This window comes from Stereum hirsutum, assembly GCF_000264905.1.
Source record: "Stereum hirsutum FP-91666 SS1 unplaced genomic scaffold STEHIscaffold_2, whole genome shotgun sequence".
Lineage (NCBI taxonomy): Eukaryota > Fungi > Basidiomycota > Agaricomycetes > Russulales > Stereaceae > Stereum > Stereum hirsutum.
In genome coordinates, this window is record NW_006763132.1 from 2,380,988 (window position 1) to 2,393,607 (window position 12,620).

Here is a 12,620-nt window from a genome sequence, read left to right on the forward strand (position 1 = left end):
GAGCAAACCGTCCGTCAACGCATCTGAGCCATATTGCATCCATCATACTCATCGAAACCGTGACGAGAAGAAAGACCTAAGTTACATATACTATGTTAGTAAGTTAGCTCACGACACCAAAGAAAAAAATCTCTCGCAGCAGCAGCCAGGAAGATCTCGTCCGATCCGGTCTGGGTCTAACTGTAAGTACTCTATGTAATTTACTTACTCTACGACGCCGGACTCGTTCCTCGTTGAAGGCTTGTTGTCAATGTCAACTGTGAGCTTCAAGTTGTCAATCCATGACCATCCAACGACGATTTGAGTCGGATCTCTGTCGGGTTTGGGATACTTAAATTAGATCTGGGGGGTTTGAAGTACTGTAAGTACATGGTGCGCACTGCGCTAAACGAACATGGGGTCAGGGTGCGGATATCGAAGTGGGTTTCCCCAGGAGTCAGGACGTCTCGCATCTTTCTTCGTTCGATGATGAGTTACTTGTTAAGTTACTTATGGGTGGCGAAGCTTTGTGCTTTGTGGCTCACAGGAGTTCTCCGATCTCGGCCCGGTGTTGTGCCGGCCGTCAAGCCTTCCCGTGTCACGCCGGTCAAATCGAACTTACTCTGTGTCCTCTTGACTTTGATACCCACCCGAACCCACATACTCATAGATCGACGACTCTATAACCATTCCAAGACGGCAACAACAAAAATGGTGATATATTGATAAGCGCGTCCGCTCTCTTCGTTCCTTGCTTCTTCCTTCAAGTTGGACTAAGTTCTAAGTATGCCAGTACTCATCGACATCGACATCATCTCAAACGACCCCCTTTCGCTCACTCGTCTCACGTCTCTCGACCTCTCGTGTCTCTCTGGTGTACAGTCGCCCTGTCGTTTTTAGACCTGTCTGTAGGAAGGTAGGTAGGTAGGAAGGTAGGAAGGTAGGTCGAATCGAAAGCAACAACAGCTCGACTAGCCTACTTATTATGCTTCCTTCGACACTTACATGCTGGCAGCTGATAATGATAATGATACTCGTGCTAGATCGCCCTCTGCTTGGATACAGTATAAGTATCTTTCCACGCTTTGATCGCTCTCTAGACTCGGAGTTGGAGTGGACTGGTTTCAAACTATCAAACTATCAATGCATGCTCTGAGGACTAGAACTTGAACTCGCATCCACCCTTCTGATTCTCGATGGAAGTGCTAACCCACTCAGCCAAGTCTTTGAGGCATAACATAGCATGCGTACTAGCTGCAACGCATGCTGGCTGTGATCTGTCATCGTCTGATTGGAGGGAGCATTGGCAGTGGTGTGGGTATGAAACGGTGCGTCTACTTTTCTTCCTTCTTCTGTGCTCCGAATATAAGTTACAGCCACAGACGAGTATCAAGTGAGTGTCCACGTAGCAAAGATGGGACTCTCCACCCAAACACAAGCACAAGCGCCATGCATGTATCGTTTCATGTATGTCTCGAGTCTTACCAACTGGTACGACGAGACTTCAGGCCTTCAGGATGATACTTACCATGTAGGATTCACTGTCGGAAGGTCTGAGTCGAAACCAATTCATCTTCAAACTTGCAGCCCACTGGCAGTCGCGTGAACCGGTATCTTTTCCTCAACATCCCACGCAGTGCTGAGCGCTGAGCGCTGAGTGGCATCCCCCGCTCTCCCCCCGCCGCACCTCTCCTATCACCCATCACCGTTCCTGCCCAGATCCATCACCTTTATCTGTCGTCTGTTGTTTGTTCTCAACCGGCAAACTTAAGGCCACCTTTTCCCCCAGAAGGCCTCATGTTTTGTTTTGTTTTCTTCCTGCCCAGTACTTTTTTTCGTATTTTCGGCGTTTGATTCCCGGTAGTCGTACGCGTGTATGAGTGGTAAGTAAGCTTGGCCGGGCGTGTTGCTCGGTGTTGAAACAGTGTTTGAGTATATTTAATGGCTGGACACTGAGACCTGAGGACTAATTAATTAAAGGAGACGGGGGAGCCGAGATACGTGGAGGACGTGGTAGAACTGAGCCAGCCTAAGATCGAAAGGACGTCCTGCAAGCGTCCGAGAAGGTGAGGGTGCGAGGATAAAGATAGGATGATGAAACTGCGGGTTGGACTGCGTCGGGGATGTTCTAGCTGGATATGTTGTGCCGAGCTGAGCGTCAGTGAAATGTGAAAAAGAGAAAAAGATGACGGTGAACGGCGTTGGGTGGCCGAGAAAGTCGTTATCAGTGAGTCGTCGAGCGTCTGTTAGCTCTGATCGTCACCTCCACCAGCAACGGCCTCGCCTCGCCAACGCATACACACTCCTTAGCCTTGAACCCTCGCCAACGCATACACACTCCTTAGCCTTGAACCCAAAGTCAATCACTACCCAACTCTCTCTAGCCCTTCCTTCCCCTTTCCCCGTCCCCTTGAAAGAAAAAGTTCAAATACCTTCCTATGTCCTCCAACATCACCCCACCGCGCCGTCCAATCCCTCCGCCCCGCAGACACAGCGGCAACGGCAACGGCATCCTCACCCCCTCCGAGGCCGCCAACCTGCGCGCTCGACCCTTCCGCTCCTCGCCCCTCGCCGGCCCCGCACTCTCGCTCGCCTCACCCTCACCTCCCGAGCCCCCGAGCAAAGATAATGGAAAGGGGAAGGGGAAGGGAAAGAGCAGTAGCGTCCCGCTGCCTGGTGCTGGTCAGTCGTTACAGGTCCCGAACCCGATATTGAATGTGGCGTCGACGCCGAATCTGAGAGCGGCCGCGGGCAGGACGCAGAGTTTCACGACTACGACTATGAGCAGTGGCCTTAATGGTAGTGGACTAGCAAGAGACGATGGAGGCGGGAGTGGTAGTTCGACGGTAGGCAGGAAACGACCGGTAACGTTCATTATTGGCGGAGGAGGCTCGTTGGCTCGGCTCGCGCAGGACGAGATGGATGGCCAGGGGGGTCACGCTGGACATTCGAACTCGGCAACGGAGGACTCATCATCCTCTTCGTTCTCACACTCTCATTCACAGCATTCTTCCTCTTCCCATTCCCATTCCCATGCCTCACACTCGTATTATTCGCATTCCGGCTCGTCGGGCTCGCATCATACGACTTATACGTCTGTTAGCTCTATTGACGAGAACGAGGTCGACGATGGCACTGGCACTAGCGCTGCTTTTCCATCCACTCTCACTGTCTCTCCCATCGAGGATGATGGGAAGAGCAGTAATAATACCAAGAAATTCGCTTTCCGCCTCTCGAAACGTCTCTCCCTCCCCCGCCCCTCCTCTTCCACATCCACATCCACGATCCCACAAATCGTAGAACCGCCCATCCAACTCCCGCCTCTGTCTCCCAGTACTGGCCGGCCTGTCTCTACCCTTCTGTCGACGAAATCCACGCCTTTGCACTCACCGCGTCTGCGAGTCTCTTCCGCCGTTTCTGCCCCTGCCTCATCGTCTCTTTCCCCCCCGTCCACATCATCACTTCGCCCAACGAATCCCAACGCCAATCCCAACACAGCCCATCGCTCCTCCTACATCCCCCCCACAAACACAAACTCAAACTCAAACACAAACACAACCACAACCGCAACCTCCCCAGAAGACAACTGGCTCTCCGCGACCTCCTCACCCCGCTTCTCCCGCCTCGGACTCGGACTCGGATCGGGGGTGGTCATGCCTGTGTCTGCGAAGGAGTATGCGAGGAGTGTGAAGAGTGGGAAGAGTGGGAAGAGTACTAGTGTTAGGAGCGGGCAGAGTGGGCAGAGTGGGAAGGAGAATGGGAGTGGGAAGGAGAAGGAGAATGGGAGTGTGAGCGGGGGTGGAAGTTCGAGGCCTGAGTCGCTGAGATCTGCGAGGTCGGGAAGGTCGTTTGGAGGTGCGAGTGCGGGGACGAGTGTGGGTGGGCGGACGAGGAAGGATAGCGTGCCTCCGCTTCCTGTTCATGTCAATGCTGCCGCGTCGAAGGAAGGGAGGAAGGAAGGGAGGAAGGAAGGGAGGAGAGAGGCGGAACGGGCGAGTGCGTTGAGGGCGCTTTCGGGTGGTTCTTCTTCCTCTCCATCTGCTTCCCCTTTTCCATCCTCTTCATCGCCATCTTCACCTTCCTCCTCCAATACCAACGCCAACCTCGCATCATCAACACTCCAAGTCCCCATCCCCTCCCACTCCCACTCCCTATCAGCTTCAGCGTCAAGACCAAGCTCGATAATGAGCACCGACTCGGCCTATTCGTTCTCTGCGCTTGGTCCGCATGGAGATGGGGGGAGCTTGAGCAGTATGAGCAGGACGCCGAGTCGGGTTTCGGAGGTTGGATCTGTGTCGGTGTCGGGAGCAGGTGGAATGGGGCCGGTAGGAGCAGGAGGGGCGGGGACAAGGGCAGGAACGGGGGAAGGAGGTGGGGGGACAGGGACGGCAGCAGGAGGAGGAGCAGGCGTAGACTGGCGCAAACTAGCCGAAGAAGAATTACGTGCGCTCAGTCATGCAGGCTCTAGCGCACACTCTCACTCTCACCCTCACTCTCACTCTCAATCGCACTCGCACGACCCATTGGATGTGGACGCGGACGAGTATGGATACACGATGTCGACGATCTCTGCGTCTGCGTCGAGGAGTACGTTCGTCAGTGGGAATGGGAGCGCGAGTACGGTTACGACGGCTGAGACGGGGATGGGGATGGGGGGTGGAGTTTCGGAGGTCGAGGTGGAGTTGCGGGATGGTGGGGGTGGGGGTGGGGGTGGGGGTGGGGAGCGGGATGTGGGTAAGGAGCGGGAACGCGAAGGGGAGAGGGAAGCAGAAGATACGGAGACGAATAGCGGGGAGGGCACGGTGGGCGTACATGGTAATAGCACTAGCAATGCACCTGGCGTTGGGGTCGGGAGGAGACTTACGTTTGGTGTGAGACAGCAGGAGGGATGGAGGGGGAATGGGAATGGGGGGTTTATGGTTCGGAGGGTTGGAGCCGGGGCTGGTGTGGGTGTTGCAGGTGGAGGCGAGAGAGGTGGAGATGGAGGCGGGAGAGAGGAGGGAGGGAAAGAGAAGGAGAGGCAGGGCGTCGAGGTGCTTTCGGTTTCGGTTTCTGTGAAGGGTCCGGGTGTGGGGGTGGGGGTGAAGAGAGAAGGAACGGTGAAGAAGATGTGGAAGAAGGTTGTTAGTTCGTTTGGGGGTGGAGGTCCAGGAATCCCAGGAGGGAGGAAGAAAGGTAGTGGGAATGGGGTGGAGGTGGTGCCCGTGCCTGTGCGGGTATAGGTGTGATTGAGCTTGAGTGAGCACGGTATATGCGCTCATTCTGGTGTAGAGAGGCTAGGGTGAGTGTACCGTGCTGCCAGGTTACGTTCGTTTATTTATTAGTCCTCTCAGTGTCGGTATTAGTAGAATCCACGGTTAGAAGTCTCATTCCATTCCATTCCGTCGATCTTGTTGTTTGTGTTTCGTTGTTCGTGTCTCGTCTCTGTCTCCGTTCTCTTCTCTGTTTAGTTTTGTTGGTCAGAACACTTCTCATCTCAACGCACAACTCCTCATCCCGCCATACCATTACTTTACCCATGTACACTTTAACACTTTTACCCTCCTCCTTCCCGGTTCTGTTCATACCTTTCCTTTCCGTTCTTGAACCTTACCCTCGATTCGGTTGCACCTCTTTATACCTTTCCGTTTCCCCTTCCGTATTCGTACTCGTACTCTTTCTTGCCGTAGACATTGACATCGACACTGATATCCCAGCTGAGGTTCGGAGTCCGAGTCGTTTGAATTGTAGTACCCATTGACAATACCATACCCTATTAGGTTGAAGTCTAAGTTTAGGTTTAGGTTTAGGTTCTCAGTGTCTCGTGTCTCGTGAGTTTGAGATGTAACGACGGCTGCTAGTGTTTCGAACGATGACTTGTACTGTCCAGAGTATCTGTCTGATTGACCACAACCCACACATTCCGTTACTGTTACTGAGTATTTCTTTCACGGCTGATCATGAATATACCGAAACAAGGAACGGGCCGCTTTCGGATTCGTTCGCGACATGAGCCAGCCGTCCTTCATTCATTCATTCGTTTGTTCTTCTGGGCACTATCCTTTCTGCCATAGTACATGCTGTACTTATTGTACATGTGTCCTCCACTGTGACGTATGTACGATAGCGCGTCAATCACGTCGAATCGAGCCATAAAGCAAAATGATATGCAACATAACATTTTCATATGACGGACTGTAACACGATGAGTGCCACAGAGAGAAGAGAGGAGGTTCATCGTAGAGTCGACGTTGAGCATGGTAGAGCGCTTCTTCCCCGGTCTGGGGATTCAGATATATCACGTCCCATGGCAGCCCCTCCGAACAATTGAGTGACCCTCCGACTCGGTTCCGATGGAGCGTGGTATGGAGGTGAGGGTGGAGGTGTTTGCTGCCTTTGTGGCGGTATAAGCTCAAACGGAGGGGGAGGGGCATCGTAGTCTAAGTCTGCATTTCCCAGTGAAGTGTGGCCCACCAAATCAGTGTTGGTCTCGCACTCAATGACAAATGACAAAGGAAAGAACATACCATCAACTTGAATCTGCTCCGAGTCATTAACCAAACCCTGACCAAGATGTCCTTCGACCTCAGGTGCAGCATGAGTGCCTGCAGTTACAGTTGGCGCGGGCCCATACTTCTCGAGATGATATTTCGCATTTTCACGGCTCCTTTTGCGTAATCTGTTGTCCAGTTTATAGCAACGAGAGCAGACACAGAGTATGGTCGTCCGACGAGCCATCGTAGAAGAGCACTGAGAGATGAGAGGCCGTCAACGTTGATATTGATGTCGGTATCGTTGGATGGTCAAGGGTGGGGGCGGGGTGGAAGGACGTCGTTAACGTTCAAGATGCGATCGCGAGCATGCACACCTCTCAAAGGCCAAAGCGTGCACGCACAGGAGTGTGTCAAACAATAAGAAAACACACGAGTACATTCACAAAACAAAAAATCGATGTGTTGGCAGAAAGTACAGAAGGTGGCCGAACGCGCAGAGTGGCGAATTCTGCGCGCGCTACGACCCGCTACATCTTCTTGGTGTGACCCGCAGTGCTCCATGGTGTCTGGCACAAAATATGGTTATCAGTGGGCCCCAGTGCCGGCGATCAAAAACCCAAAGTAGTCGAGACAAAGAGATCGGCTCAAGTTATGACCCATGACTCGAAGCGAAGCCAGTCCGACAAAATCTTTACTTGATTGTCCGCCATAAGAGAATATCGGTTAGACAGCCCAGGTTTGATGGGTACGACAAGTTATGTCTACAGTGTCTATGATACATAGAGGGACTGTCAACATTCACGAGAATAAACTGGTCGACAGGATAATAATGACGCCCCGGGCGTGGTAAGTTACCAGCTGAAGAACAAAGCGACGCAGCACACGATCGTCAAAATCGTCTAAAACAAAATTCAAATTATGTTGGCCCGCCACACACGTGCTACTAAAACCTTCCGAACCAGCACCGAAAAGGGAAACAAACCGCTTTGATCGCCAGATAAGGTAAGGACCTACAAGGCACGCGCGGGCGTTGGCACCGATAGCAGGTTTCACAAAGCAATGGAAATTGATTACCATTAGCCGAGAGTTAGGGTTCGGACACAACAATGGGGGGCTCGGGGGCATATGCATAAAAGGCTGGCTGGCCAAGACGCGGACGGGGGTGACCTCTCCCTCTAGTTCACCTGCGACCGTCACTTCCTCTCCACATCATCTATCTTGAGCTTCCCTCTACGAGACAGAATGCCTTCTTCCTACGCCGACTCCGAGAGTGTCTATTCCCAACAATCCAGTCAACGCTCCGGTCGGCGTAAAGCAGACTATCCTTACGCGTTCGACACACCACAGGCCAGGGTGGACTCCAGTGACTACCTCGCCGACGCCCGCACCTACCTTTCTCCAACATACACACCCAGGTCCCACGAATCCCGTCACGAACCGTACACTGCTAAAAACCCTATCCAAGACCGTCATTCTCGCACTAAAGGTCAACATGTTCCGTCGCCCCTCAATCCCGCACGTCGTGACACGAGGGACGACGCAACAATATCGTCGACGTCTAGTTCGAGGAGGACGAAGCCCCGACCTAGGTCTAACAGTTTCGGTGAGTCCACTACGGGCTCTCTCAGGAGCTTCGGTGGGCTGAGTCTTCCTGACATGATCAAATATGAATCCCCTGCTCCATCCTTCCGCGGAGAAGGTCGTTCCCAGAGGTCGTCTGGAGTATCTGCAGTCCTTCCGCCTGAAGACCGCCTCCCGACAAAGAGCCATAGCCCCCTACGGGACGCCAAGAGTCAAGCTACTGGTCGCGCATCTCCTAGCTCGATTCCGTGGAGCAAGAGGGCTCCGCCGAGTAACGAAGACCTATCCGCTCAGCTCCGCGAGATGCTCTCGGATTCGGACCTGACACTAGCTGGATCGAGGAGTGCATCGCCCGCTAGGCCCTCTGCCTCTCGCGCTCACTCGACTACCACAACAGGGACCTCGACGACTCACCACACTTCCCGAACAGATGCTAGAAAAGTCTCTCCTACCATCGTCTACGTTCATCCCCCTGCCCCCTTAGGCCTCCCCACTCCTGTCCACGTCCCCGCATCTCTTCCCGGTCCCTCCCATCAACGTCAATCGTCTAAATCACCGCAGCCACACCCGCCGAGTACGCCGCCGAAGGATACTACGCGCAGGAAAGCTTCCGGAGATATCTACGGGACAGTCAGCTCGGTGAGGAGTACCCGCACGACAAGGACCACCGCGCCAAGCCCCCTGCAACACGACATGACCCAGGTTGAGAACCCAACGTCCTCGACCCTCTGGTTATCCCGCACCGTCTCGGAGTCGGACAAGGTCGTGAAGGCGAGACGCGAGGCCGAGCGGGAGGCAGCACGACTGAAGGCAAAGCCACTTCGAGCGGTCGAGACTCCTCTGATTCACTGGCGTCCGTGTATGCAAGAGTCGTCCTTCTTGACGAGGATACGCGGGAATCAGCCGTGCTGCAAAGGTCACGAGTCGCTATACGACGATATCATCTTCCAGTCGTTGTGGGTGGGCCATGTCTCGAATCGCGATAGGGCTCTCGATTACGGCTTTTGGGTGAGTGATTTGGGGTCGGTTTCGAGCCAGATTAAGTTGCCCGGATACAAGCCTCTTCGGGAGATGGGTTTCGAGGGAAGCGAGAGGCCGTTGAAGTTGCATATGTTAGTGAGTAGCCTATTTTATTTCCGTATTCGTAGTCGCATGATGCAAGCTCACCTTTGTTTTGTGTGGCTCAGTGGCCGGGATACGATAGGTGGTTGACGCGCGAGCTCGACACGCATTATGGACAAGTGTCGATGGTGCAGTTGGCCGAGTTCGCGGCCAAGACCGTCCACGACTGGTGGGAGAAAGTCGACGTGAGTGTAGTTCTCTGATTGTTGCCAAACGGAATGGCAGTACTCACGCTCGATCACTACAGAGACGCAAGAGATGTTGGACGGGCGATAGGAAGTTTGCGGAGTGGCAGATCGTCGAGTTTCCTGGTCAGAGTGGTGTTACGTTGAGTGAGGTGCTCGTGACCGGCCTGGAGCATCGAGGCGATAATCATTGGCAGCTGAAGCTGATGAAGGTGGTTCACCAGTAGACTCGGTGGCGTAGTACGAGCTGTTGATGATATCTCTGCGCTAGAGCTTGAGAACATCGGCATTCATGATTATGAAACCTATGCAACATGTGAGACTGTATATATATGGCATCTATGGCATTTCTTTACCGTTCTTTGTTTCTTCCTTTGGGCCCAATATTCATCGATGGTCGACTTCTATCAATGTGAGAGAATCAGCGCGACGCAGAGTTGTTCAAGATACTGTAGTGGTATTAAATTTCTTGCTGATTTCGATGGCTTTAAAGGTATAGCGGTGAAGGTCTAATCCAACTTAAGAAACTCTATCATGCATCTGGGTTGGTGAAACAAGACCTCAGGCTATGACTCGGAGTACATCAGAACTCTTGGAAATCCCTGAGAGGCCCTGAGAAGCCCTGAGCGGCCCTGACGATCCGTTCCGTGAAAGTCCGTGAGGTCTCGAGAGCTCGTCAGGGCCTGTCAGGGCTGTCAGGGCGTCTCAGTGCGGTCAGTGCGATTCTGGTCGCTGTGTGGCACCCGAAAAGTAGCAAAAATTCATATATATATTCGTATGTCTATATGTACTCTGATAATAGACAGTAACCGGCAGCTTTCTCGTTCAATCCAAATTTCATTAATCCTACATAACCCTTATCCTACATGTACTCGGAAACTTGGTTCCTTGACAGTGATCAATTGTGCGAGGGAGACGAAAGTGGATGCACTGCGTAGGGAGTAATGTAGATGGAAAGTTGACGTTAGCTACGGAAAGAGCAAAGAGTTGTTTCGTACGCACGGTGTAATCAAGAGCATCCAGTCCTCTCTGATCATGTCCCAGTGCATGCAATAGGCTCTTAGCCGATAGAACTGCCAGAGGCATAAGAGAATGACGTGAAAACCAAGCACATGGAGAAGGAGGGTAGATGAGAAGGGACCGTAAAGAGCGTTCCGGTGAGGTGTTTGAGATGGGAGCAGAGATAGAGATGGTGATTTGACTCACAAGAAGTGCATCGTAGTTCACCGAACACGCCCCAAGCCCGAGCACGTTGACGAGATGCGCACCTAGGTCATAAATGGCTGACGCTGACTCTGATCATTCTTCTCACTCACAGTCTTGCATGCGCAATTCTCTCTCACCCACCTAAGCGATTTTGAGCAACGTCATTCGGCGGATCATGTCTTCCAGCTTTCAGCCATGGCCATCAACAAGAGAGTCGTGTCGGCTTGGTTGAAAACTGTGGTACAAAGAGCCCAGAGCGTACTGAATAGCTTCATGAAACGAGTTCGGTACGCACCTAGAAGAACGGGCCTGACGACGAACGATACAGAGATCGGGAAGAACGTCTCTACAAAGAACGAGCGAGAGGCAGCGAGCGGTCGCACGGCCGTTGACGTTGAACGCAGGGCAAACAAACGTCAACAAAGCCGACTCCAGCCTTTTGCTTCCTCTTCTTGCTCCCTCTCTCGTTGAAGTCCTCATCGAGCTCTCTGACTCTTGCCAACCCGTCCCAAGTGCAGATTTATATCCACCTGCCTCGCAACTTCGCCACAAACACAAAGAATCGACGTCCAAGCCAGTCCGTCGCTCCTCTCGGCTCGACATCATGTCAATGCGCCACCACACTGACTTGGCTCATACAATCGTTCATGGACTACGACTGGTCTACGTCAACAAGCGCTGACATAACATCGGAAGACTGCGAGGGCTGGGATGAAAGATTGTATAGAATGCTGGGAGGGTGAAGGTGAGACTTTCTCTTCGATCATCATCTTGTCGGAGGCGGATCTCGTATATCGTTTTGTATGCAATACTTGATATAGGTGTGTCCGTGTGGCTGGCATGCCCTTTTTTTCTGACTGTCTCGACTGTATGAGAGCAAAGATGAACACCGCTCGTTGTTGACCGCCTACTTTAATATTGCACGAGCGCTGACATTCGTGGCATCTCCTTCCACTCCTTGCCTCCAGCCGCATTGATGTACTGTACGGTATAGTAGTCTCAGAAAGGTCCTGCCCTTTGTAGTCAGGATTGCTATGTACATATGAATATATATGTGAATTTTTGCTACTTTTCGGGTGCCACACAGCGACCAGAATCGCACTGACCGCACTGAGACGCCCTGACAGCCCTGACAGGCCCTGACGAGCTCTCGAGACCTCACGGACTTTCGCGGAACGGATCGTCAGGGCCGCTCAGGGCTTCTCAGGGCCTCTCAGGGATTTCCAAGAGTTCTGATGTAGCCGCGAGCCACAGCACTGTTGTAGAGTAAGAATGAGCAGTCAAGTAAGATGTCGTCCAAAGAACGGCCCCATGGTCCCCATCAGGTCTCCATAGTCCTCAGGGTGCAAATGGTAGAGTTATGAAGCGAAACCAAGCGAAGGTGCATCGAAAAGACAAGACAAGACGCCTGAGGATGCTTTGGGAGTGCTAAAGAAACCGAACTCAGCCGAACTCCCGTTCTCTGCTTACGAAAAAAGGATGATGTCATTTGTTCTATGTGGGAGAGTGGCGCAAGGTTGGAAGTTGTGGTTGTGGCCCATTAGAGACGTTGCGGAATGGAGAAATTCACCATTCGGTTTGGCCCGTGACCGCCCCACTTTGGCGGGCGCTCCAATGGCGAATTTCACCATTCCGAAACGTCTCTATTCGATATTGTCCTCGCCAGTGACATCCCTGAGCGTATTCCAAGCCACTCTTGCTTAGGGACATAGTAATTGAGGATAAAAATCTCTTAGCATCACTGGTGCTGGGCTCAGAATCCTCCTCGTGAAGGAAATCCCTCAAAATTTGCATACTTACTCAAACCTCCATGACCCGCGGCCGCGATCTTAGACCAAACAGCCTGCGGCGACGGATGCGTCCTCGAATTTGAGGACAAACTCTGCACATGCTCTTTGAACTTGACTCGCGATTGATCAATAAAGGCTCCTATACAAACGGATGAACGCAGTTCGCCTTCTATTTCGCAGTGGAACTGTATTCTAAGACCACACATAATCGTACATAGATGATGACAAGAGCAAGGGGATGAGCAGAGAGAATGGGCATTCGCGAGATATTATGGAGTCTGCCA

The 12,620-nt window shown here is 52.6% G+C and overlaps 2 protein-coding genes across 2 annotated transcripts; both read left to right on the forward strand.

The window, feature by feature from the left end:
- Window positions 1-2,038: 2,038 nt before the first annotated feature.
- STEHIDRAFT_137053 (uncharacterized protein) lies at window positions 2,039-5,725 on the forward strand. Its single transcript, XM_007299995.1, has 3 exons — window positions 2,039-2,206; window positions 2,397-5,260; window positions 5,313-5,725. Exons 1-2 carry the CDS (start codon window positions 2,165-2,167, stop codon window positions 5,199-5,201), a joined length of 2,847 nt encoding a protein of 948 aa, XP_007300057.1. The 5' UTR covers window positions 2,039-2,164; the 3' UTR covers window positions 5,202-5,260; window positions 5,313-5,725.
- A 1,969-nt stretch (window positions 5,726-7,694) lies between these two features.
- STEHIDRAFT_152953 (uncharacterized protein) lies at window positions 7,695-9,567 on the forward strand (the record flags this gene model as incomplete). The annotated part of the gene is made up of 3 exons (XM_007299996.1): window positions 7,695-9,149; window positions 9,221-9,340; window positions 9,403-9,567. The coding sequence occupies 3 exons, from the start codon at window positions 7,695-7,697 to the stop codon at window positions 9,565-9,567; spliced, it is 1,740 nt and encodes a 579-aa protein (XP_007300058.1).
- Window positions 9,568-12,620: the final 3,053 nt, after the last annotated feature.